General features: G+C 45.2%; 1 protein-coding gene across 3 annotated transcripts in view; it reads left to right on the top strand.

Moving 5' to 3' along the window:
• ELMO1 (engulfment and cell motility 1) overlaps nucleotides 1-26,055 on the top strand; it is a 222,404-nt gene that overhangs the window by 182,455 nt on the left and 13,894 nt on the right. For all 3 annotated transcript variants that reach the window (XM_057431309.1, XM_057431311.1, XM_057431312.1), the window contains 3 exons: nucleotides 12,391-12,554; nucleotides 18,211-18,323; nucleotides 25,751-25,858. In XM_057431309.1, the coding sequence (XP_057287292.1) occupies nucleotides 12,391-12,554; nucleotides 18,211-18,323; nucleotides 25,751-25,858 (385 nt within the window). The remainder of the gene's footprint in view (nucleotides 1-12,390; nucleotides 12,555-18,210; nucleotides 18,324-25,750; nucleotides 25,859-26,055) is intronic.

The following is a 26,055-nucleotide window of genomic DNA, read 5'->3' as shown; positions in this document are numbered from 1 at the left end:
TGGTTTCCCCTAAGCTCTACCACATTGAGTCTGCAGACCCTTCACACACACAAACACAGGTTGCACCATTCCCACCAATCTTCCCCTAACAGGAGCTTCTTCCCCCTTTCTGTCTGACTTCCAGTAGGATAAAATAGTAGATTTTTAGGGAAACTTTTGCTGTCATTGCCTCACATGCTCTTGCACTCTCATTACACAGCACAGAAGATTCAAAGGGTGGAATAGCATTCTCGTAGCTTTAGCTTCAGTTCTGTACTTACTACCAACATGTGAAACAGGTTTCTGGCCACACTGTGTCTGTGCCCCTGGACCATGTCATGTTCACTCTGCCATCACATCTCCCATTTGGCCTCTTTGTGGACCTGAGCACATTTACCAAAGCAAATCCTTTATGTAATTACGTCTAAGGCAGAAGGGGGATTTCAGAATGAGTCTGGTTTTTGTGTTGACTGTTGCAGTCTGCAGTGTACAGGGTTCAACTCTAACCTTTCAAAGGAAAACAAATAGCTTGCATTTACTTCTAAATAGATCTCCTGCTTCAGAACACAAAGTAAGTAGTTAGAGAGTTGTAGGAAAGGAAGAGTCTGCTGGCTGATTAGGCATGTAGATTAATGACACTGGGGGGAAAAGTGCAGTGATTTATGGCTGTGTGGAAAGAAGCGCAGTGATAGCAGTCAGGTTCTTAGAGACGGAGTCTTTCATTGCTGGAAGGTTGTAAGCCTTTCTGTATCCATAACTCACTAGTTGGTTACTGGAAATAGCACTATTTGAAGGCATTATTTACCCTTCTAGGCAGGATCGATGTGTTTCCAGAGATGTGTGTGTTTCTGTGCATGTTATTGGTAGTTTCAAATCAATAGTGAGAAGTAAACTTGAAGCCAAATACTACAACCTTAATCCTTCTGTGCAGAGATGTCCTTTGGCTCTGATTTAATATGAGTGAAAGGAAAAAGGGAAAAAAACCAAAACTGAGAGTATGGTATTGACATAGTATTCACTGGAGGGGAAAAACGTGTGATTTTTCAGGTACTTCCTATACATGCAGTGAAGGGGATGGGGCAATGGAACAACTACACAGGTCTGATGGTCACTGATGGTTTCATATAGCTGTAGACGGCTTGCCCTGTGCTGGTGGAAGTGTATCCTGTTTCAAAGGGTGGGGTAACCTAATTTAAGTGGTTTGTTCCATTCCTCATTTCCCTGGCTAGCAGATCGGTTTTGTGATCAAAGTGATGTTATTGAATGTGTTTGAATGGTCGATGTTAGTATCAGGTAAATCACTGCTGTCCATCCTGGAGAGTTTATTTTCCTGTACTACAGATAAGTCCCAAGAAATGCTTCCCTTTGATTTGGGGGAGAAAAGATTGCTCCTTTGCAGCGATGAAAAATGTAGGTCTCTGAAGCCATAAATCATTCCAGTGCAGGCTTTAGAATGAGGTATGGCAAGGCATGTCACCTCAGCTTTTTCTTCTTCGAAGAATAGTCTAGTTGAATTCTTTACATCCTTGGTTACATGCCAGAACTCAAGGGGGGAAATCATGTGTGTTTTTTTTACTTACATGACCAGCACAGTCGTGCTGTAACTACCTGAGGCAGAGATCTCACTGGAGCAGACTGCACAGGTGGAGGATGTCGCAAAGGTTTTACTCCTTCATTTCAGAACCCTTTTTAAATGGCAATGAAACCATCTTTTTCTTTTTCTTGGACATAGCTTTTTTGCGTGTGTTTGGCCGTTCCAGGCAGATCTTGGGGTTTAAGAGTCCTGACAGCACATATTACAATCTGTCAAGTACTTTGTGAGCTCTGGGTTTGCAGAATCGTAGCTAGCACCGCACAAGTCACAATGGATTTAATCTTCCCTTTTCTGTGGATCCTTCAGTTGATTCATGCAGCTATTTTTGTTCTTGTGGCACTGCCTGGACTCTCCGATATCAATGCAGCTATCACTTGAACCACTTATTAATATGAGATGTGCTGAAAAGCTGGTGTTCTGTAGACATGTTTTTCAGCGCACTGCTTTCGTCAGTGACACGAATGTGAAAACAGGGTTTACCTGAAAGTGATTACAGCTTACTCGTTATAAATTGTGGTGCATGATAACACGTAGGTTCATTCAGACACATGGCACATCTGCACATTGCCTTTCTGCATGGTTCCAGACCAGGTTGGACAGAGCCTTGGGTGCCGTGGTTTAGTGTGAGGTGTCCCTGCCCATGGCAGGGGGTTGGAACCTGATGATCTTAAGGTCCTTTCCAAACCTAACTATTCTATGATTCTCTGGTTCCTGGATGTTCAGCCCAATCATTTACCTTAACTGGAAGGACACACGAATAATGGGATTGAATGAAACAGTCCAACAGCAGTGTACTGAACATCTGGTTTGTGTGTTCATCAGGAAAGCCAAAGTGTGTAACCTAGTTCTTAATTCAAAGGACTGAATCCAAACCCCCATTCTTAGTCTTTGTTGTCATTCTTGTTAGGTAGAAGCTTTGCTTCTGTTAATGAAATGTAATGTCAGCACAAAGACAGTGGTTCTGAAATTCCCCGAATCCATTTTCGCCTACAACCTCCACTGTGTCCACCCAGAGCAATACCCTGCTCTCAGCCCACAGTCCTGGGCAGCTAACCAAGCCCTGCAGGGCATTGCCTGCATCCAGTCTTGGGGGTCATACATCTCCTTTATTAATATGCCCGTCAGAATTAAGGAAAGAAGTAGGTGACAGAGCTGCAGGATTTGCAGTGGAGGGTGGTCGAACTCTGGCTCAGGTTACCCAGAGAGGTGATGGATGCCCCAGCCCTGGAGACATTGAAGGCCAGGCTGGATGTGGTTCTGGACAGCCTGATCTAATTGAAGATGTCCCTGCTCACTGCAGGGGGGTTGGACAAGGTGACCTTTGAAGTCAAACCAAACTGTTCTGTGGTTGTAGACATAGTAGATGGACTTTCAAGGTCTGTTGGGTTTGGGAGAAGAAGGCTAGCAAAGAGGAGAGGCATGAAGAGCAGAGGTGGAGAGGCTGCTCCCATATTGCTAGCGGGTGTGTTTGTGGTTCACGTGGATGAGTAGGGATCTTTGTTTCTCTTGGTATTAAAAAGACATGAACCTGGTGCATGGCTCCCCTTCCACTTAGAGCTGGAGCTAGAGTCGTCCCTGGAGTTGACTGGAGGCAACGGAAGGGACAATGCAAGCAGGGCAGGGACAGGTTTGGACCCTGCGCAGCTCTCTGTGTGTGTGCATGCCTTAAACAGGACAGACCTCACAACACAGTGGTTTGCACTGGTGCGTGCAAGAACGTGGAGGTCTTTGCAGCTGCTCACCCCTCTGTTTTGTTTGTGTCTCAGCTAAAGGAGATGGGGAGATGTGAAGCTGTAACGCAGCGTGCTGTTAGTACATTTCCATCCATTTATGAGGCGTGCTGAGCAATGTGTCCAGCCCCTTCTGTTTTCCTTTCCTTTAAAAACTCTGCTCCCTCCCTTTTCCTGATTTTCTGCCCATTCAAAGAGTCGGGTCTTTTTTATTCATCATTAATACCCAGAACTTGAGTGCTTTCATTTTTACGCTTTCCTATGGGAAAAACTGCCTACTGGAATCCTGTCCTTGCTTTCCTTCTGCAGAGCCAGCTGTTTGCCAATATGTTACAGTGAATTTTCGTTTGGTGTGTGCCATTTCATGTAATTGTGTATTTGAAGGGAAGCAGCACCCAAATGTGTGATCCTAATCATGGGTAACTCTCGTTCTATTTTCTTTGACTTCACAAGTGTGTTATTTGACATGTTAATTATTACACTGGTATATGACTAAGGCCACAGATATCTCCTCATTTTTCCCCCTCCCCTCACTTAACATTTTGCTTGAGCAGATCAGTACATTTTGTCTGTGAAAAGCCCTGGATTAAATGCCACCCACAAATGATTTGCTGCATGTTTTCCTTTGCCGGAGGAGGTTGTCAGACACTGGGGGGTACCATGTAATATTGGCTGACCTGAGCCTTCAATTAACAAACAAGGAAGTTTACAGCAACTGTCATATTAACTTTGCACATCATTTCACTGGGGCAGAAGCGCTTTGTCACACAGCACCTAGGTCTTGCTTTGCTTACCTCAAGGCACAAAGCACAAATAGGAAAGAAGCAAACAGTGTTCTGCAAACATAAATGCAGGGAAGAGGTTTCTGTCTCTCCACCATTCCTGGGTGAGCCCAATACAACCCAACCCAGTGGGTTTTGACTTGTGTATGTGGGTCAGAATTGTTTCGAACAGAATCCTTGGATCTGAGGGGAGCACCTGGTTTTAACCCTGCGAGAAGCCAGTGGACTGTGTTCACATTGTCTATTACCAGCATGAAGACAGTGTAGATGGTGTTTACGTGTATTTTGATGATGGTTTTGGACTCTAAAGCCAAATTTCAAATTGGTAGAGGATTGCTGTTCACTTCCCTTCCTATTACTATTAATTTTACCCTCCACTTCCTCAGGCCAGTCCTTAAGGAAGGTTTTCCCTCAGCCAGCTGCTTCCCAAGCCATAATTTATAATCTAATTTTCTCCATACTTACCCTTTCTTTTCCTATTTTCTTTAAGCTGACCTTCTAACAAAATCTCATTTCTTCTTATCCTTCAGCCTTCATTTTCTGTTGAAATACAGCATCTGTCAGAGCCTTTTCTTCCCCTTCTGACTTTCCCACTCCTTCATGTATTTTAGTGTTAGCCATCAACCAGATGCCTTTCTCCACGTGCTGATGCTCCCCACTGGAACCTCTGTTCCTGCTCTGGTCACTTTTCCTGCTAGGTGAATTCCTTTTTCTTTTGTCTGCTGCTGTCTGTTAACACTCATTGTCAAACCATCCTCTTACCCAGCCCTTTAGCCACGTACCCTTCACTGGAAATATGTGGTAGCCCTTTATCTTTTTCAGTCATGCTCAAGCTGCTTTTTGCTCACAGCCAGAGCCACTGCCACTGTAAGTGGGTTTAATGGAGAAAATAAATAGTGATGTTACCAAAGGACTGGAGCTCTCCTTCATATCCAGTGGTTCTCCATCAGGGTCTGTGTATCCAGCGGAAGAGTGAGTGCAACTCATGGAATTCTGGGAGCTCCTTTGGAAAGCACAAGTCAGGCTGTGGCCCCAGGCTCTTCCTGCAGAGGTGGAGTAGCCCAGGGGTGTAATATCACAGTGCAGCAGTTAGTGGCCCCTTTCCACTGAACACAGTTTGCATCCAGTAGGAGGACGAGCCAGGAATCTTGCGCGGGGAGCAAACTTTTCTGTATCAGCCTCTTCAGGTATAGGCGCTCCTCAGACCCCTCCCTTGCTTTTATCAGCCACCTCGTTTCATGGTGCTCACCAGTCTTGTGCTCATGACCCTAGGAATCTTATTCCTCCCTTCTTACAGGAATATAATGAATCCTCTTTTCCTCTCCCACAGTCTTGGATTAACAGGTCTCAGCCTCTCAGCTCCCAGGGGCTGTGTGATTTCAGTCTGGTTTCCCACACCTGTGATTCATCAGTCAAGGAAATATAAAAAGCTGAAAAAATCAAGAACTTCTCTGAAATGTGCAACATCTTCATGCCTCACGTCATCTTCAGCTCCTTCTTTCTTCATCACTGACCTTCTGCATCTCAGGATCCAGTGAAGGGTCAGGCTCCTTCAGGTCCCTTCCTTCTTTTCCTCCCCAGAGGGCAGGCAATTTACTTTGGTCCTGAAGCTCTCAACAAGGTCTCACATTGAAGAGATCTATTACTATAGCATGAAGTTTCAGACATCTGCTATAAACCTTTTAAACACCCTGAGTGGAGCTGCTGTCACATCTCTGCTCCATCATCACATCTGCCCAGCGCGCTCATTTGTTCGTGCTAGGTGTTCCTGCGCGGCGATAGTCGCTGCTGAACTGGATAATGACATTGATGCTGGTACCATGTGGAAACAGTGTTCAGCTCAGTAAAAACATTGCATTGTTTCAGGTATCTTCTCTTCAGACTGAAAGATATCTTGGTTCATAGAAATACAATAATATTATATTAATATATATAATATTATATTCTATATAATTATATAGAATATCTACATTATATAATCATATATTCTCTAATACAATAATATTAATATAATAGGATATAATAGGCTGTAATAGGATAGGATATAATGTAATTAATATAAAATGTAATATAATAAAAAATAGAATCACAAGCAGGAGGGTTTTTGGAAAGAGAAAGAGGAGAAGGAAAGAAGGAAATAAAGAGGCAAAACCTCAGCAATGCAGACTTTTTTTTCACTATGGGTTTTAAATTCTGCAGAAAATTAAGAGATAAAATATATCAGAGCTTATACCTGCTAAGCCCTCTGACAGCTGCTTTCTCATCCTGCTGCCTGAAAGCAAATCAACTTAATTATTCCTGTGTATTCCTATGTACGTCCAGATGGCTTAGAACTGCTCTTTATCACTGACTACAGTAACTGTCCTTGTGCTCTGGAATAGTTAAGATTGAAAGCTGATCCTTTTTGTTTGTTTGTTTCTTCATTTGTGTTTTGGTTTGGGGGTTATTTTTTTTGGTGTTTTTTTTTTTTTGTTGTTGCTGTTTTATTTTGGAATTCCAGAGTAGATGGACTGTAATAGAGGGAATGGTCTGGGATTTTGGAATCTCTTGTCAGTGGTTAGGTTGTGCTAGCACTGAGTTTAAATTCGCTCGTGTAGGATGGCATGTTTGGGTTAATACTCTGAGTTCCTGTGGAGTGGAAGCTTGGAACAGACTGTGTCTGAGAGACTACTGTAGTGAATTCACAGACTGCAATATGTGGAGATGGTTTGGAGGCACAGCATCGTATTATCTTCCAAGGACATTGAAGTCTCTCAGGATGACTCTTGTGAGTACCCTGACAGTATAACCACTGATCTAGTTAAGACAATTTATCCTCTGGAAGAGTCTAAAACATTGCCTTGAGTTACCTGGTGTGCACACTAACCATGTAAAGCTTTCATTAAAGGAGCTGACGGGTTGCTTGTAAACTGAAGTAATTTCCTTTGCCTTCACAATTAGATTTTCTTTATGGGCTCCTTTGTCAGGACATGCTGTTCATTAAGACTGATTTGGCCATTTCATTCTGCAGCCTTACTTTTGCCTGCCCTGTGGATTTAACTGAAGGAAATCCCTTTGCGAATGGAATGATCAAGCTGCATCTCAATCACCAAATGATGTTTTCTCCTGCATTCTTTTTACCCTGTATAAGCCCAGCTGCTTCATTTCAGGAACATTCCGATAGGAAGGAAACGAGGTGTGAATTCCTGACAACCGACTGGCAAGGAGATGTCTTCCCTCCAGTTTTCTGGTTGTTGGCTTGTTGGTTTTCAAATGGTCATGTGGAAGACCTAGGGAATGAAGCCTTCAGACTTCTCACATCTCAGATGCTTCAAGTCTGGTTGTAGAGGGGGGGCTCTGGATATAGTGCAGTCTAGTGGCTGCTCTTTTATCATCTGGTGTAGTGACGTAGGGAATCCTGCCCTGCAGGACTTGCTAGTTTTGAGCCAAATTAAGAAAGCATTGGACTAAGCACATCCTTGTAATGTGGGCTTGGGTTTTACCTAAATCTTGTCTGTGCAGGAGAAGGGTGGACTGTCCAGATTGATGGCAATCAGTCAGCCTAATGTACGGACACACACAAGCCCCTGAGGCAGTCACCATGGAGCAAGCAGTGTAATGTGTGTCCCAGGACACTAAGGGTACAAGTTAGTGGCTTCTGTGATGGTCTCTGGATGTGTTCTTGCTGCTGTGGGAGGGTCATTGCGTGTGGAGGGCATGCTTATTCAAGAGGAACACTGATGCTGTGGGGAAATGATGGGAAGGGCTCATCTCCTGCCTGGTGCTTCACTGGTGGGTGGTGTGAACGTTACATTTCCAGGAGCTTGCAGGCAGTGGTAGGTGTCTGAGCTGGCAGCCTGTCTTCTGCAGTCAGTGCCAAAGCCAAACTTTGCTTTGTGCTTCCCATAGTTCCAAACAAGCTGCTGGGATGCGGTCAGTGGGACGGTTGCTGTAAAGTTTGACCTCGATAAACTCCTTTCTGACAATGACAACTTCTCTTTCTTCATTCTGTCCCCTTGTTGTAGAGCCCAGGTGTTTTGGTGTCCTTTGCTCCATCCTGAAAGGGAGAGACTTTATTTGCATAGGTGAAAGTTGACATGGGAAGACAGAGAAGCAAGGCTAAAAGAGGGGAGAGATGAGGTCAGATGAACTAGGTCACAAAGCTAGACTAAAACAGCTTGACAAGATACATAATTTAATCTTACAGCGATGCTGAGCGTAGGAATAGAAGACACATTAGGGGATAAAGTCCTATGTGATTAAATGAAAAAGAAGTAGTCCTTTTTTCCTCCTGTCTTTTTCTTCATGTTTTCATTGTACTTAACTTAGTCATAATGCAGAACTTGGGATTCTCTCACCGCACAAGAGGTCATCAGATGAAAAGGGCACGATTTAAGGCAAATGTGCCCTCAGAAACATTCCTTTCTTAGTAAGGGTAGCGAAGCATAATGTAATTAAAACAACCCTCTACAGCGTTTATGTACAATTACACTGAGTAGAGAATACCTTTAATTTCATTGTAAGGTCAGACACACGGGGAGGAAGGGTAGATGCTGTCTCTCAGACGGCCGTAATCACAGGCTGGCAGCTCAACTTTGGAAATTAAACAGATTAGAAGTTCTTGGCAGTGATTCCTAAAAGCTCAGGAGACTCAGTGCAATCAGCAGCTTTGACATTTTGGCCAGCTAGTTAAATAGTGTTGGCTTTAAACATTACAGGGCAAGTGATGTGATCACCCCCTTGTGTGCTGGGCTGGGGGCATGCCCTTTCTGCCTTCTCTCTCGGGAGCAAGGGAAGTCTCTAAACCAAGGAGGTCTTTGGTGATAGCCTGTGAATAACCTTCCAGATCATAGCAAGGAAGAGGAACCTGCGTTGTTCACATGTTAACCGCAGCACTGAGTACCAGAGAGGGAAGACAAGTGTTTATAGAGGATTTTGCATCTAAGCGTCAGTGACAGCACCCGAAGTCTACTGAGCTCGAGCCTCCTTTGCATTGCTTAGCCAAGAATGAATGCTGCTTCCTGTGGCTGGTTCAGAGATCGGACTGCAAAGCAGGTCCACATACATGCAGCTCCCTAAAATACAGTTTCTATTCATTTATTTTATGGGAAAACCTATTCATAGAGACAGTTTCCCCAATGTGAGTGCCTGAATTGAAGAAACCAAATCTGTCTGTAAACAGCAAAAAACTAGCTCTGTACATATTTGAATGGATGCATGAGCAATTGCAGGACTCAATTTGCTTGCAAATCTGGTTTGGTGATGAAAAGATGAAGGTGATTTTGTAGTGGTGGTTACTATAGGAGTGTTGTGTGCTTAGTTTAGCAGTAATACTATGTCTGTCTGTTTAAAATCGCAGTAATTTGTTGCTTCCTAATGGCCAGGGGATTTGATGGCATGAGCGGTGATGGGGCTCTCATATTTGAATTAAGCTACCTGGGTTTGTATGCTTCTTTTGCGTGATACTGCAGAAATGATGACTGTAGGCTGGCTATGGAGCCATGTGTACCAAAGTGCAGGTAGCACAGCTTCTCAGCAGGCCTGAGAAAGCAGAAGTGAAGCTGTGGGCCCAATGTCACCTTCTCTGTGAAGGTGAAAAGTTAAGCCCAGACAGGAGTGTTGGGAGGTGCCAAGAGCTGAATACGTTTTCAATGGGCAAGGTGAGTTGCCAGTCTCTCCCCTCTTCTCCATTCCTGATAGTTAATAAGTCCTATACATAAACATCCAAAATATAAATGAGAATTAAGTAGCGGCAGTAAGTAGTCATTGTCAGGAAGGCAGGGGGAGGAAGACAAGATATTTTTAACCATCCAACTTGTCACTGGGATCGTCTGCTTCACTTTTTCCCACTGTTTCTTTGAGGACGTTTCCTTCACTGCATTTCCTAAGGCCTTCTGGGTGCTAAACCAAGGCCCAGTGAAATCAGGAGGAGTATGGCACCCACCTTGTTGGGCACCGTCCATTGAACGTTCAGGTGTTGGGTGTTGGGCCTTCTGTTGTTCCCGCAGTGTGACAGCACACAGTTCCTCAGCTGGACTGGAGTGCAGTCCCGGAGGTGTTAATGGGGTGGCAGTCAGGAGGAGTTGGTTTCCCATGGGGCAGTAGCTGATTCCCACTGGCACACCAGCGAAGCAGCTCTTCAGAGGGATTTAGCTGCATGTGGCCACCATCTAAACCCAGACTGTTCTGGGTGTGAAATTAAGAGTATGCGGGTGTACTTCAGCTGCCTGAAGGGGCTGCAGGAAACCTGGAGAGGGGCTTGGGACAAGGGATGTAGGGACAGGCCAAGGGGAATGGCTTTAACCTGCCTGAGGGGAGGCTGAGCTGAGCTCTTAGGCAGAAGCTCTTCCCTGTGAGGGCTGAGGCGCTGGCACAGGGTGCCCAGAGAAGCTGTGGCTGCCCCGTCCCTGGCAGTGCTCAAGGCCAGGTTGGGCACAGGGGCTTGGAGCAAGCTGCTCCAGTGGAAGGGGTCCCTGCCCGTGGCAGGGGTTGGAGCTGGAGGAGCTTTAAGGTCCCTTCGACCCAAACCAGGCTGGGATTGTGGGATTCTGTGACCGAGGGGGTAGAAGTGTGGCAGGGGCATTTGCTGCCCACCTGAGCCAATTCCTGCAGGAGAAGCATCTTGCTTCTCTTGAAGTCAGGACGGATGTAGCCCCTGTAGTAAGGAGGGAGACTGTATTCAGTTCTTTAATTGCTTAGTTTCATCTGCTGGACACAGCGAAGCTGCCTGCTTAGATTACATCTGAGCAAGGAGTTGCCTCTCGGGAAGCAGAAATAGAAGACACAGTGCAGGCAGTGAGCTTGAAGGCTGCACATATGAAGCGATGAAATATTCATGTGAAAAGAGAACTTTTCAGAGTGTTCAGGGAACCTCTGAGGGACTGAGCTTCTGTTCTGAGGTACTTGGTGAAAATGGGAGAATAAAGGAAAATTAGCAGTTCAGAAGAAGCTTTTGCCCTCTGTGTAGCTGTTAATTTCTCTCACACCCGCTTTGAGAGCTGGGGTGTGTTGCCATTTCCTACTGGGTTTTAGCTTTGGATTTGGGTGGGATGTGCCTTTCTGAGACTGATAAATTGTTTTTTTCAGCCAACTTAAGCTCAGTATCATATAAACATTTCCAAGTGTGTGATTTGCACTAGCACCACGGAGATGAGTCTGGGATTGCGGAGAGGCAAACAGTAATCTGTGGTATGTATTCATCTGAACTAGAGCCAAGCAATCCCCCTTAGTTAACTGTGTCTCAGCAATTTTCTCCTGATAAAATAATTAATATGCAGATCGATGGCTGCTGCCGAGCTACTCATCATTCTCATTTTCTGGTTTGAATTGTTTATGGCGTTGCTTCAAAAGCAATCCTGTAATATCCTTGGCAAATCAATGTTTCTCCCTCCCTTCGCCCGGCCGATGGTCTCTGAGCAAGTTCTCTGTCCTTCGCTGTGTATGGCCGTGTGTCTGCAGTGTGAGGCTCTCGCAGAACCAGACTGGTTGAGGTTGGAAGGGATCACCTGGTCCAGCCCCCCTGCTCAAACAGCATCACCTACAGCAGGTTGCCCAGGGCCGTGTCCAGATGGGGTTTGCATATCTCCAAAGGTGGAGGCTCCACAACCTCCCTGGACAGCCTGTGCCAGTGATGGGGCACCCTCACAGTAAGAAAGTGCTTCCTGATGTTCAGGGGGGGCCTCCTGGGTTTCAGTGTGTGCCCGTCACCTCTGCACATAAGGAGTAGGGGCAGCAGTGGACCACAGTTGGCAGCTTTGTGCTGCTGCCTGCTGGTCAGGATTGCAGCTCTGAGACCCAGCAGAAGAGCTGTTAAGACCTGACAGACTCTGCAGTCTCTCTTGTGGGCCTGTGTGCGCATTGAGCTGGCAGAACTCAGCATGTCCATCTCCTTAGGACTCCACTCCTCTTTCCTGCTGCTTGGAGTCTGGTGCTTGCCTGCCCCCGTTATGATGAGAGCATCATCTCGGTACCAAGTGCAGTAGAGCCACGCTGCCGCCGCCATGGGCACACAAACCACAGGCAGAGTGGGACTTACAGTGCTGTAACCAGCAGCTGTAATGTAGCTGTTCAGGGAGACAGCCAGGCAATAAGTGACGCTCTTCGCAAAGAACATGACTGCCTTGTTACAGGGCACGTGAGGTTTTGTGGTAAGCTGTGACGCCCTGACACAAGTTGGCTCATTTTCTGGTTATGCTACTGAAACATTGGCTTGAGACCACATAGTACTGATCATCTGCACCCAGAAACCTCCGGGGACCCAGATTCAGTTTTGAAACAGAAACACAGCAAGCGTTAACACAGGTTTTCTTTTCCCTGTCAACCGCAGGTAATGCAGGTGGTGAAAGAACAGATAATGAGAGCGCTCACTACCAAGCCTAGCTCTCTGGATCAGTTCAAGAGCAAGCTTCAGAACCTCAGCTACACAGAAATACTGAAAATACGCCAGTCCGAAAGAATGAACCAGGAAGATTTCCAGTCTCGTCCAATTCTGTAAGTGTTGTTTTTCCTTCCTCGCTCCTTTTTGTATGGGTTAACAAACGGGGATGGCATTTGTGAGCTCATGAGAAAAGCTGCCCAGGGAGCGGTGCTCAAAAGCAGTAGTGCAGCATCTGCTTGCAGTGTGGTATCTGGGCTGCTGGCAATCAGGACTTTGAGTTCAGTTAAACCAGCACCAGCAAATCCCTGCAGGGTCTCACAAGGCTTGTTTGTGTGAAGGGTTTCCTGGCTCTGCATGGTTGTGAGCCTGGGTGCGGTGTTGGTAACGGCTTAAACCTTGAAAACCCAAAACCACCGGAGCCTTGTCTTGTGTCCAAGGGCTTTAAGCATTCCAACTGTCGCTTCCCTGAGTGAGACAGGGAGAAGCCCAGATGAAGAGGAGGCAATTCACACTGGCTCCACAAAAAGGTGGTGCTGTGTATGACTGTGCTTATAGTATTATCTCTGGGGTCATTGACAAGCAGTCACTTACTTGTAAATGATAACATTCTGGCAGCTAGCCAGTGAGATTCTCCTTCCCTTGTGGTTTACTGCGGGGTATCAAATGACAATATCACCACCACAGCTCCTTCCCATCTCTCAGGATGTCCTTTGTTCTGTTATATGAAAAACAGAGGCTGCAACTTGGCTCTGGACCAAGTCTGGGCTTGTGACTGAACTGATGACACAGGACAGTGGCGGACGCTGTGGTACACAGATGATGTGCAGAGAATAGCAGGAACCTTTTGAGATCAGCAGAGAAATGATGAGGACTTCAGAACCATCCCCTGCAATGTCATGAAATCCTGACCATGCTTCAAGGGGAATGGCTCGTGATTTTCCACATCTCCTTTTCTAGGCAAATGTGTAGAGAAGGGTTTGGACCAGAACATTTCGGGATGCAGAAGCAGAATGCTGATTTGGACATTCAACATCGTTGATGGTTTAGTGTGAGGTGTCTCTGCCTGTGGCAGGGGGGTTGGAACTGGATGATCTTAAGGTCCATTCCAACCCTAACTGTTCTGTGATTTGTTTCTGAAGGGTACAGTTATCGAAGTGCGAGCTCTGGGGACACATTCCTCCAGGGCCAGCAGGGCAACAGCAGAAGCATAATCTAAGTAGAATTATGCGCTTGAATTTTGATCATACCAGTGTGGATCAAAGGGAAGTCCTTCTTTTATGTTTTCAGTGCATGAGAAGATAGGACCTAATGCCCAATTAAAACTGATGTCATTCATAGCAATGCATCCATCAAATAGCTACAAATGGCTCCATTGAGTTTTGCATCATTACACTGCTCAGAAATCCCCTGCAAATCCCCTGCAATGTTTAGTGGTTCAAAGCTGCTCAGTACTGCTGAGCTTGTCACCAAAGCTTCTCATTTTCCCTGCTTTCCATATGAGTTTACTGTTTAAGTATAATACAGGTCAAATATATCCCCTCGCATCATCAGCTAGCCTTGTGAAACTTGCCCTCTGCAAGCTCCTTATTTCCAGTATCACTCTGGCTAGTTGCTGCCACAGTGCAGTCTCCTTCCCCATCATGGAACAGCCAACACAACTAGCTAAAAGCAAGTGAAGTGTTACGAGAGACTCATTTCAGATTCAGGACAAAAGGCTGAGCCTAAAGGCTGTAAAGGCTAAGTAAATCGATAAGGTGTTTAAGCAGTCACAACTGCATTTGCAGAGATCTAACTCTATGCATTTACATTTTGATTGCACCCATGATCACTTATTCTTAACTGTGAAAAGAAATGGTTCTTTCATTTTCCCCTTTGATTTGATTCCCTGTACTGAACTCTCTCAAATTGCATAGATGGCACAATTGATGGGCGTACAGAATCACGGCCTCATTGTAGGGGAAGAAACTGTGAGTGAAGAGAGCAATCGTGGCTCTGCTGTAAATTTTAGAGCCTTGCAGATACACTAAAAGAGATTGCACACAAGGGTGAATGTAAAGTCTGCAGGTCTTGTTTGATTCTGCGTAAGAATATGGCAGTCAGATGATGGCATTTCCTGCCTTGAACATGGTAGAAGTCTTTCTTCTGCTGCTCATTGTATGAAGCACTGAATTTTAAGTTGTCAGGCTGCTGGATGAGAGAAGCTTGAGTCAGGTTGAATTTGAATGTAAGCTGTAAAGTGCTGCCTTAGATCTTTGTAACTCCGACCCCCTTTTTTGCAGGGATTAGTTGTTTCTTTTATATGAGCATTGTTGTATCGTGCGTGATGAAGTTTTCTCCCTTTCTGTTCTCGATCAGGGAAAACAAAAAGTCCGTCAGAACAGAATCAGTTCGAGAATGTGGGATCATTATTGATCATCCAAACTGCCGTCCCACAGCCAAAGGATAAAGGATGGCTGGCTCATCTTGAACAGAACAGGGTGTCCAGGAATCCTGTGGGCCTCTAGAGGACCACACATCTCCTTGATATGTTAAATGGCAGCAGAGATGGGTTAATAGTGGATAGAGGTCTGACGTCCAAGTGCTGGTTAAAGGGGAGCTAATATCAACTAGGGAGTCATTGCCAAGTAAACCTCTGTGTGAAAATCAGCAACATACCAGGAAATGGAGCGACCTGAATGCTTTTCAGTTTTATCTTGCAGAAGGAGTCACTAATGCCTGCTCTGAGTGCATGAGGCGATCAGGAGAGGGCATAGCTACAAACCAGTTCTGGGATTACTTTTCTGTTGTGTTGTAATGACTTAAATAGCTGTAATATGCCCCATAATGGAAGGAAAACAGCTAACAAGAGTCTTAACGCATAGCTGGGGACAGATATAAGTGGTGCTGCAGAAGAGCTAGCATCGTTTTGAATAATATGAATAATTACTCATGATTTCCAGGTATACCAGCAATTCAGGTCTGTTGCTTTAAAAGTAAGTAGCTGATGTCAGTGTTACCTACAGTGCCAAGACCAGTAAGGTCAGAAAAGTAGTGGTCATATATATTACTGTGTGGATTTCTCAACCCTTCTGCCTTACCAGCCCAATGGCTTTTGCCATTCTTACGTGCCAGGAACCCAGTTGAAAACTAACGGCAATTTGTTAAGTCACTCTCTCCTTAAACCTTCTGAGTTCGTTCCCTCTCTTTGCAAGGTGCAAACTGTTGAGCCAATGCCGTCTGAAGGACAGTAAATAAAATCTCCACGGAACATATTTGCATTTCTGATCTTCCTTTAGCTCATTGTTCCTGTTCAGGTTTAAAATGAGGCAGGAGGACCTACTTGTACAGGGACTTCCATCATGTTTAATAACTCCTGCCTTTAGACTCTGAGGATCAGAACCCCCTTGCATTCAGAAGGCTTTCTGAAGGAAACATAAGGATTCAGAGCAGCACTTCTTTTGTTTTCCTGCGTGCTGTGGTTTGATTGTTCTGCCCCATTTCTGTCACCTTGAAGTGGTGGAACAGAGACCGTAACAGCGAGGAGCAGTAAGTGGCAGGATCACCTTGCAAAGATGCGTCCGGAGTCATGGTATCTGAAAAACAGCTGTAAAACATTGAAGTCAGAGTAACCACGCGATGGCATGAGCCGCTGAAGATAGCGAAAGCAGTAGGTGCAAGTGACCATGGTAAGGGATGGGTGGACTGACGTGGTGTCACTGAAGCCCAAAGTCACTGCAGACTGTTTCTCCCTGGCGTAATAAGTTGTCTCCACAACTTCTGTGTGTCCAGGTTTGGGCACAGTAAAACAGAAGAGAGTACTGCCTCTGGGTTTCACAGTCTTGAGAACAAATACATGCATGTGTAGAGGGACTCCAGCCCATCAGCAAAGAGGGGGAAGCTGTCTCTTCTTTCTTACCTCACTTCCTCTTATGGAAAGTCTGCCTTAGACTGTGAAATGCTTGAGGGAGCAGTACCTGATTATTTTTGGGTGGGTTAAAAAGCCTCTGGTTCGTAAAGAGCATATGGGGCTTCAGAGTACAGACGAGGGAATACTATGAGCAGTCAGGTGTTAAAGTGCTGGGTGACCCATTCATTTTTGTCTTGCCAGTAGCGTCTTAAAACTATGATGTTATGATATCCTTAACACCTCTTTAATGATAACTAACCATTTCTGAATTAAACTGCCTAAATAGCCAACTGATGTTTATACCAGTCTTGAGTGTTTGAAATCAGTCCAGCTGGAGATTTAGATATAGCCTGCACTGCTGAGTAATCCACACTGTGTTTTGACACTATTATCCTCAGCTCCTGCTCCCAGCTTTTACCTGAGGAATGAGGAAGCTCATCAGCTCGGTAAAGGCAAGACATTAATTCAAGCACAGATTTCTTTTAATCATAGTACTTAGCCATTCAGCATTTTCATGTCTTAGTTCCCAAAGAGAGAACGGCTGGGCTTGAAAATTATCCTAAAGGACTAATAATACCTTTCAAAAGGTGGTGGTTTCTATAGTGACAGTGCTCCCTTAGATTTTGACCAGCTAGACTTTTACAGCATGTAAATACGCAGCAGGTTATGCATCAAAAACACCAACCATTGTGTTACTACATGGGGAAGAAATGGCATTTTGGTTGAAAGGCCTTATCTGTGTAGCAGAGGAGTTTCAGTGGTTTCAGTGGGGGTCTGGCAGGTCAAAGGTACAGGATCCAAATGAATGTGGAAATCAGCAGAGGCTGGGCTCTCTAAGTTGTCCAGAAGAGAGACGGTTTTGTTGTCTCTATGGAATACTGTAGCTTTGCTTCCTTTTGATGCTGGAATATACTGCCAGACGGAAGGATTTCTGGTATTACCTAATCTGCACAGCAATGCAAAATGATGGTTCTGACACACTTCATGCTTTATAAATCCTCTACACATTCAGTTATTTTTTAATCTTACTAGTTGTCAAGTTGGTGTTTAAACCTGTCTTTTATGTATTCTTAATGAATCTAAGTGAGGACATCACTGATGAATTCAGGCATCTGTGAATCCATGTGATGCTGTAGGAAATCAAACTTTAAATGTTACGTGCATATGTTTTATGCCTAGTTCTTGACACGTTGAACTCTTACCAAAGTAGGATGTAGAAGATGGCTTTTCTGAGGGGTCTATAATATTATTGCTAAATGCCGTGGGTTTCTGCAGTCCTGCACAAGGGTACAGTTTGATCCATGAAGGAATCCCTGGTCATGGGTTAGTCTTCCACAAAATCCTGATAACAGTTAAGCAATTGCATGGCATGGATTGAATAACAGGCATATAGCGCTGGTCATTATTTTAGCTCCCTGGCCTTGCTCAGTGTTTTTTATTGTTGTTTCAAGATGCGGTTTAGGCTTCTGGTGCTACTAAAGTACGCCAGCAGAGGATTGTGCAACAAAAGGTGACAGACCCTCAAATAAGCTTCGCAGTGCTCCTATGAGGAAAGACTATTATTTGCTGCAGAAAAACCTTGTTGGTGCGTTATAGCAAGTGCTATTTTTAGATGAGTAAAGTAAGAAACAAATAAGTGACTTGCCTGAGTCATACACTGATGTCGTAGCAGTGAGATGTCTATAACGGAGCCTGACTCCCATTCTCTGTTATAAGAAAAGGTGGGGTTTTTAATAGAACAGACTAGATTCTGCCCCGGGCCTGCCTGTGACTGTTGTTCCCTTCAGACTCCTTGCAGAAACATCTTGTGAGGCTCTGTCTCAGAGGGAGGGAGGGTGGTTTTTGATTGACTTTGACAAGGGTCTGCTTTCTCTTTCCCCAAGGGAACTAAAAGAGAAGATTCAGCCTGAGATCTTGGAACTGATCAAGCAGCAACGTCTCAATCGACTTGTGGAGGGCACCTGCTTCAGGAAACTCAACAGTCGGCGTCGGCAAGGTACGGTTCAGACTGTGCAGTCTGCCTTCTTGTTGTCACTTTTGTCCAGGTATTGAGATCAGGAACACTATTTTTACTGGCAGCATCCTTGGTTGTAGTGCTGTCTCGACTGCTTTTACCAGGAAGCATCTGAAAGCATCTCACTTACAGCTGTTGTAAGAGTTCTTGTGTTTCCCTGGGCCTTGTTTTGGCTTCATCGTACGGATCATCTGGAACAAGTCCAGTATTTGACAAAACTCTCAAGCAGCAGCCTTGCACTCTGAACCCTCTACAGAAATAGCACATGAAACTTGGTGTAGCCAGAAGCTGGATCTCTCAGACTTGGACCACCTTTATGTATACAGTGAGCTCATTCTGCACCTCTCCCTCTAGTGCTACTTGTCCTTGGTGTTTGTCTTATGTTGCCATATACACTAAATGCATCATGGTGTTTAAAAATGCTTTTTAAAAGCACGTAGGTGAGTAATTTGTGTACCTTCAGATGAATACTTGGTTGACACGGAAAATTATTTTCCCAATCATATGAGGCATTGCTCAGTGCTAGATTTAGAGCTCATTTTGTACACTCCAACTCCCTGCAGTTCTTTTCCCCTCAGGGAGGCATGCTGCTTTCTCTGGACAAAATAACAGGTACATGGTGTAACCTCAGCAGATGAATTAAAATTTCTATCCCCATGATTCCCTTTAAAAACCTCAATTTAAGAGGATTCGGATTGCCATTTGATTTCCACTGTAAATACAACACAAATTACAACGTTACCAAAGCTAAGAGCAAGAACTGACAAAGATCAGTAGTTGAGACCTTCAGATCACTTGTGGAAAACTGCTTTCTTCCCCTTCCTTAGAAACAAGGGGGCAGTTTTCCTTCCTGTCAGGGGATTATTTTGGAACATTTTAGAGCCTTTATGAAGGGGTTGAGTTGAAGGCAAATGTGCAGCTTTATATCCTCTTTGTCAAGCCTACAAACACCTATGAAGCCCACTGCACACAGTTGAGGGAAACAGCATTAGTATTGCACTGTGACTTTCTATACAGACTTCATAGAGAGGCATGAGGCATGATTTCCCTTCAGCAGCATATTCACAGAGTGAAAGGAGCTGAAGTAACGCAGTTTGGTTTGGGTGTCGGTGGTGAGGGTTGTTCACTCGATTCCCCTCAAAGCCTGAATCCAAATAACTGGAATTGTAGAGCAGGAGCAGGGCTCGTGGCAAGCGTATTCTCCTTTTGGCAGATGTCCAAGAGGAGGACAGACTGGTTGTTTTATCTTAAACTGGTGCTGGCTCCTGATTTATAGGATCAAAAGCCTTCGGGGGTATAAACTGGTTCAACTTAGAATCATAGAATAGTTAGGGTTGGAGGTGACACTTCTGTGAGTGAGGTTGAAGTTAAAAAAAGCATTAAACAAATATGCTTATAGTCTTCTGTTGAGATAGAGCATAATCCACAGTTGAAAGGTTGCTTGGAGCGAATTGTATAGGCCACCAAATTAATTGCTTTGATGTCATGTTTATACAGGGACAAAAACAAGTCACGATTCTTTGGGAAGAAATAAAACAGCCTCAAAGAATTTGATCTTCTCTGAAGTATATTGGGTTTTGTCAGATAAAAGCCCGTTTGAAAGGCAGGTTTCCACATGCCCTCAAGAGCTGTGTGTGCTTTATGTTAGACTCCCTGCAATAGAAATGTGAATTATCCGTCTGGGAGGGAAGGAGAAGGCATAACCATTACAGAAGGTGGTGAGTCAGGAGGCCACCAGGGCTCAGTAAGGTCCAACACTGTGTGATCTAATGAAGCAGCAAAGTATTGTTTGTAGACACAAGCATGTTTGGTGCATGAGCCCTTCAGCTGGGATCCTTCGTTAGGTATGTACAGTGCCTGGCACACTCAAACAGCAAGTAGTGGTAGCTGGCACAAAGCAGAAGCAGCTCTCTTGAAATCAGCCTTAACCCTTCAGGGTTTCCTGTGACACAGGCAGAGCAAACTGTGAGACCAGGGCCATCATGGTGTCAGAAACCAGGAGATGAAGTAAAGTGAATGCAGGGCCAGAGGTTTAGCTTGTCATAGGGTCCCACATTCCTGAGTGTGTCTTCTGTTAGCCTCGTCCCACCTCCCCATCTCCTCTCCCCCAACCCACCTCCTGTCCTTACTGAGGGCTCAGAAACCCTGCCCACTGCTCCAGCAGAGCTCACTTGCCATGCAGCATTGCCAAGCCCCTCAAGGGGCTGTGGTCCATGCAGGCTGATGAAGAGCTGCACAGAAATGGGGAGTGTGGTGAGGCATCACCATTTGTCTGTTATGGGGCAACCCATTTGGAAGACACTGCTTCCTTTACCTCTCCTGGGATTCCTGTTTTCCCCTGAGGCAATCCTGGAACAAAGGTCACAAATCAAAATAAGAACCAGCTGAACATGGCTGAAAGCATTAAATGACCCATTTGAGAAATAATTAACGGGCATTATCCCATAATAAAGACTCCAGAGCAAACTTCTGCTAAGGCTGTTGTTTGAACATGTGGTAGGACATGCATGGTTAGTCACAGCAAGCTGAAAAATTGCCTTACAAAGGAACGAGCAGGGAGTTTACAGCCTTTTGGGAAGAGGTGAAACACTGTGATATAGCCTTGGCTTTGGAAAGCCTTCGGGCCAACAGGTAACTCACTGGGGGGATGCTGGAGGTTAAACAGAGGTACCTGTAGTCAGATCTCTGCCTTTAATGTTTCAGCACAGGATTATCCTATCAGCAGGACCTCTCTGTAGCTGAAAATCAGAAATACTATTGTTGTCCCAGCAGGATCCTTAGCACTTTCAAAGAGAATACACGGCCTTTCCCTTGCAAGGGTTCATAGGAGAACTGCAGCACTAACTCCTGCTTGTACTGGGTATTCTTAATCTGTTGGAAATGAAGGCAAAACCTGGCCTGCCCTTCTGGTCATTGTTCCAGAACAAATCACGAACCTCTGCGAATCCCCACTTTGTTCCTTGACTGTGGACATCAGCTGGCACATAGACCTCTTCAGCTTTCTCCTTCCTTAGCTGATTCCTAAAAGGAAGGGGAGAAGGCTGAAGTGAAAGTCTGCAAAGCACTCTCCAAGACCAGAAGTTATTTCCAGTGGAGCTAAGTAGCAGATAAAGGCATTTTATTGAGGATAATGTATACCTCTGATGCTGTCATCCTACTACGTTTGCAGTTGTGTTGCTGGGTGCACTCTTGGAAGTAAATACCCCTCTTAGCTTTATAAAGATTATTGAGAAATTGTGTGTTACTGAAGTGGTTTTGCAGCCAAAGATGAGGTTTCTTGAGCAGTAATTTTTGCAAGGGAAGGACAGCCTGGTGATGCACGCCATTAAATCAAAACCACCAGGCACAAGTAAGCTGGAAAGAGAAAGCTTAAATTAAAACCAAAACTCAAGTGAGGATAGGTTTTCCATCTCTTGCTGGGATGAGTAACTCACAGCTCTGAACAAGTAAACACACTTTGTCCTTTTTTTGTGCCAAGCCTCTTTGCTGCTGCTCCATCCCACCCTCCATAGTCCCATATAATGTTCTGTAAGTGACCTGCTGAAAGGGCTAACCAAATATGCCTCCGCAGGTCATTCACCAGTCATTTCCAGGGCTTGCTGGCTTTCATCTGAGCAGTTGAGACCAGTTAGAGTGAAAATATGTCAGTACAGTGGTACTAGAGAAAGGCAACACAACAAAAGAAGGATGAGTTCCATGTACATCTATCTAAAATCTAGACAAATACCCATGTTTTCACTGGTGTATTTAAAAGTGTGTGCCTGTTGCTGTATCCATGAGGAAGGTTTTCTTTGAACCAAAAACTTCAGCTATCTTGGGATAAAATGTGTGCTTTTGGCTGTGCATATCTCAGCTATTTTCTCCCCAGATTCTAAGTGCAGAGCAGCTTTCTACTAATCACAGCACTTCCTTACCTGGGGCAGCATTGTTAAAGGCATATGAGTCATTGGCCATTAATGCACTTGGAAAGACATTGTGTGAATGGCCAAGCACTCTGCAGCCCATCAGCAAAATGATCTGTCCTCTGTTCTTTAGGCACAGCTTTGAATATTCCTCTTCTAGCCAAATTGTGGCTAATTTTGTTATTTGGGATATTTTTCCCCAACCTCATCTCTAATCTTTACCAATGTTCTGCGATATATGTAACCCACTGGTGCTCTTATCTGAAATTATCTGAAAATCAGAACATTTTCTTTGAAACATTTTCAGGTGGAAAACCAGGAGGATTAATTCTGTTTCCCAAAGAAGAATCTGTAGCCCTTTAATTTGACCGCATCAGTGAGATAAAAGACATGAGGACTCACCAGTAAAAGATGTAGTGTCCAAAAATAACCTAGGATAAAATAAGAGGTTTAGTTCAATAGGAGGAACTTGGGCTTGGGGCAAATTGGTGAGACTGGACTTAAATGAGCTCCACAGAGAGTTGCCCTGCTCCAGCTGTGCACATAAACACGGATCTGCCAGCTGTGGAGCACAAGATCTATGGGGAAATGCCTGTCCCAGTGCCTCTTGTGGCACTTCAACCCTGCGTACTGGGGCTTAAGAGCTCTGGAGGGTTTGGGTGGTAGTTTTGGTTTATGAACACCATATGTGTGCCTGTGTGGTAGAAAAGAGCTTTTCCTTCTGCTTTGCTGATCACTTCAGAGCTGCGAGTCAGTATGGGCCCCTTCCCATGTGCTGTTCTGTAATTAAGATTTCTTCACTCTTTTTGCCAGTGGAAGCAGTTCCATGCAGTTTTGATTTGACTGCAGCATTATGTTATACGCTACCTTCCCGACAAAATCGCATTCAGCGCTTGCACTACGGTACAATAACATGCATCCTGCCTGAAACTGTTCCCCTCCAAGGCACTGAGGTCCCACACAAGTGGGATAGCATCTGATCAACTGTTTGTAACACCGTGTGCATCCATAAAACCCACCCCAGCTGGCGAGGCTGAGGTGGCTGAGGGAGGAAGGGCTGCTTCCCACCACTGATGCTGAGGGAGGAAGGGCTGCTTCCCACCACTGATGCTGAGGGAGGAAGGGCTGCTTCCCACCACTGATGCTGAGGGAGGAAGGGCTGCTTCCTACCACTGATGCTGAGGGAGGAAGGGCTGCTTCCCACCACTGATGCTGAGGGAGCCTCGTTAGTTCCGTTTGTAGATCTCATTTAAGGTTCTCCCCCTTGACAGCAGGGCTGTGGCACAATGGCAGTCAGTCGTGAGCCCACAGGAGAGTTGTGCTGGGCATGCTTGAAGCTACAGGCTATGGCTTTTAGTTTTTAATTAACCTGGGGTTATGGGGAATTGCTGCAGAAGGCTCCACGAGCCTTCCGAGATTGGGTTTCTTCCCATAAACCCACCCGTTTGCAGAAATGAAGTAAGACATTTTCACTGCGGGGTTTTCCCTTCTTTTGTTATTGGAACAGGGTCTTGAAACAGGACTAAGGTTAAAGAGCCAAACTTCTTCAGCCTAGAGGTGTCAGACACATCCTTGTGTGACACACTGACTGTCCGATGAGCTGTGGTGTGTGTGCTCCTCAGATGAGAGCCTGCTGAATGAGGGCTCCTGCCTGCTCTAGTTTCAGATCCCTGCAGAAGCTTTGCAGGCAGTGTTTTCCTCTTGAAAGCCCCCACTGCCCAACATTGTGTGTACTGCTGACAGTCCACAGCAGCTTTTGTTGTATGCATCACAAAATCATAATCTCAGGCACCCCACCATAAATGATTCAGTACTGTGCGTGCCTCTGAAGCAAATAACCAGCATCTGTCCCGTTGCCATTTTGAGCCTTTGCCAGCAGTTTGTCAGGTCTTGAAACCTTTCTGTAGAAGGCGCTGCGTGCTCAGAAAGTGGTTTTAAGCGTGGGGTTTTTTTCTGCCAAACGTTTTTATCCACCATGACAAAGACATATAAAAGGGCATATGGAAGCCCACTTCGCCATTCAAAGCTGAACTGGCTTTCATGTTTTGTTGCATTGCATTTTAAATGGCTGGCTGAGGGACTGGAGAGTGTCCTTTAGAAAGAAGTTGGGTCCATTAAGGCAGTATTTTACTAACAGAGCCAATAAGTCCTTCTGTTGCTAGCACCACGATCTCACGTGTGCTGGCTTCGGTGGTTCTGCTTCTCCAAGGTTGTATCCAAGCTGTTCCATTCACTCCCATCAACTGCAGCACCACGGGGCTGTGTCAGTCACAGACTCGTAGAATCAACTGGGTGGGAAAAAACCATCAAGACTGAGTCCAACCCTTCCCCAGCACTGCCAAGTCCACCACTAACCCATGGCACTGAGGGCCTCATCTACACAGGTTTCAACACTTCCAGGGATGATGATCCCACCAGTGCCCTGGGCAGCCTGTTCCAATGCCCAAGTATGCTATCACTTCCCTAAATTGTCCCTTAGGCTGCTGCTTGGCAGCATCAGTGCTGAGCACAACAAAAGAAGAGCAGAGCCAGAGAAGCCCTCTCCCCCCTCCTGGCATTTGAACATCTAGCCTTGCTGTGAGCTTTTGGAGATTTATAGCTTGGATGTACCAAGATTGTCTTGTTGACAGCTGAACATTATGGGATCTATTTATCAAACAGAAAGTGTTCTGACACGCAAGGGTCACCTCCTTCTTGCCATTTAAGAAGGTGAATTGGCAGGCACCACCCCTGCGCGCGAGGCAGTGCGGTGGTCTGGCTCTGCAGAGGGGATGTGCTTCACGGGTGCAGGTTTTAATGACTGTTGTTAAGGGGAATTACGTCCTGCAAAGCAGGAGTTGGCAGGAGATGTAAATACACATCTCCTGTGAGGGACTAAGATGCAAACTGGAGTGTGACTGCATGGTCACGCGTGTATTTGAGACCATGCAAAGCACCAGGTTATCTGCAAGACAAGCGAGTTAAGGTCTGCTTTTTGAGTCTTTGCATGGTTGTTGTGTCCAATCCCTCCATAAATATGGGGGTGTTCTCCCATGTCTATTAAAAGACATGAGTCATAATTTTCATAAAATATGGGATATCTCAAATGTATCGGGTTTCTGGTGTCCCACACAAGGCATCTGGCAAGGCTTAATTCTCACATAGCGGGGACTGAATATGAAGGGGTTTGGGGTACATTGAAGTTACCCCCTCAAAGCAGTGGTTACTTAGCCAGTCTTCTGTCAACAAGGGTATATAATATCAGGTAAAACTGAGTCCACTGTTTCTTGCTAGTATTCATTCTTGGAGCTGATGACTAAGTCACTACAGAACACAGTAGATTAATGCCAGCTTCAGTTAATCAAGTAAAATTAGTGAGCAAAGTCCCTGTCCTACTTCCCTGCACCCCACATGTTCCTTGAAAGTGCGGTCCTTCCCTGTAGTGCTCACCTGTGTTGGCTTTCTCCCGTGCTGTTGCTAATGCTGATGAGGACATGTCAGTGACCTTCAATGCGTTTGTTTTGACAGACAAGTTCTGGTATTGTCGCCTTTCACCTAATCACAAGGTGTTGCACTATGGAGACTTGGAAGAAAGTCCCCAGGGAGAAGTCCCCCACGATTCCTTGCAAGATAAATGTAAGTCACGTGCTCCTTTTGCTTCTTTTGTGCTAGCTCCTCTTTACAACTTGTATATTCCTGTTAACAGGGGACATTAGCAACAGCTCTGTGTGCAGAGATGGAGAGCAGGGGACATTTCCTCCTGCATTCAAACACTTCTCTCCTGGTTTTGGCAGGGGTGTGTGAGGACTGAGCTCAGCTTTGCAATGAGTTCA

This window comes from Pezoporus wallicus, unplaced genomic scaffold (assembly GCF_028554395.1).
Source record: "Pezoporus wallicus isolate ANWC-B61680 ecotype Strahan unplaced genomic scaffold, APGP_CSIRO_Pwel_v1 scaffold_11491, whole genome shotgun sequence".
Taxonomy (NCBI): Eukaryota; Metazoa; Chordata; class Aves; order Psittaciformes; family Psittacidae; genus Pezoporus; species Pezoporus wallicus.
Note: the sequence above shows the minus strand (reverse complement) of the source record. Positions and strands in the feature narration are given on the sequence as shown.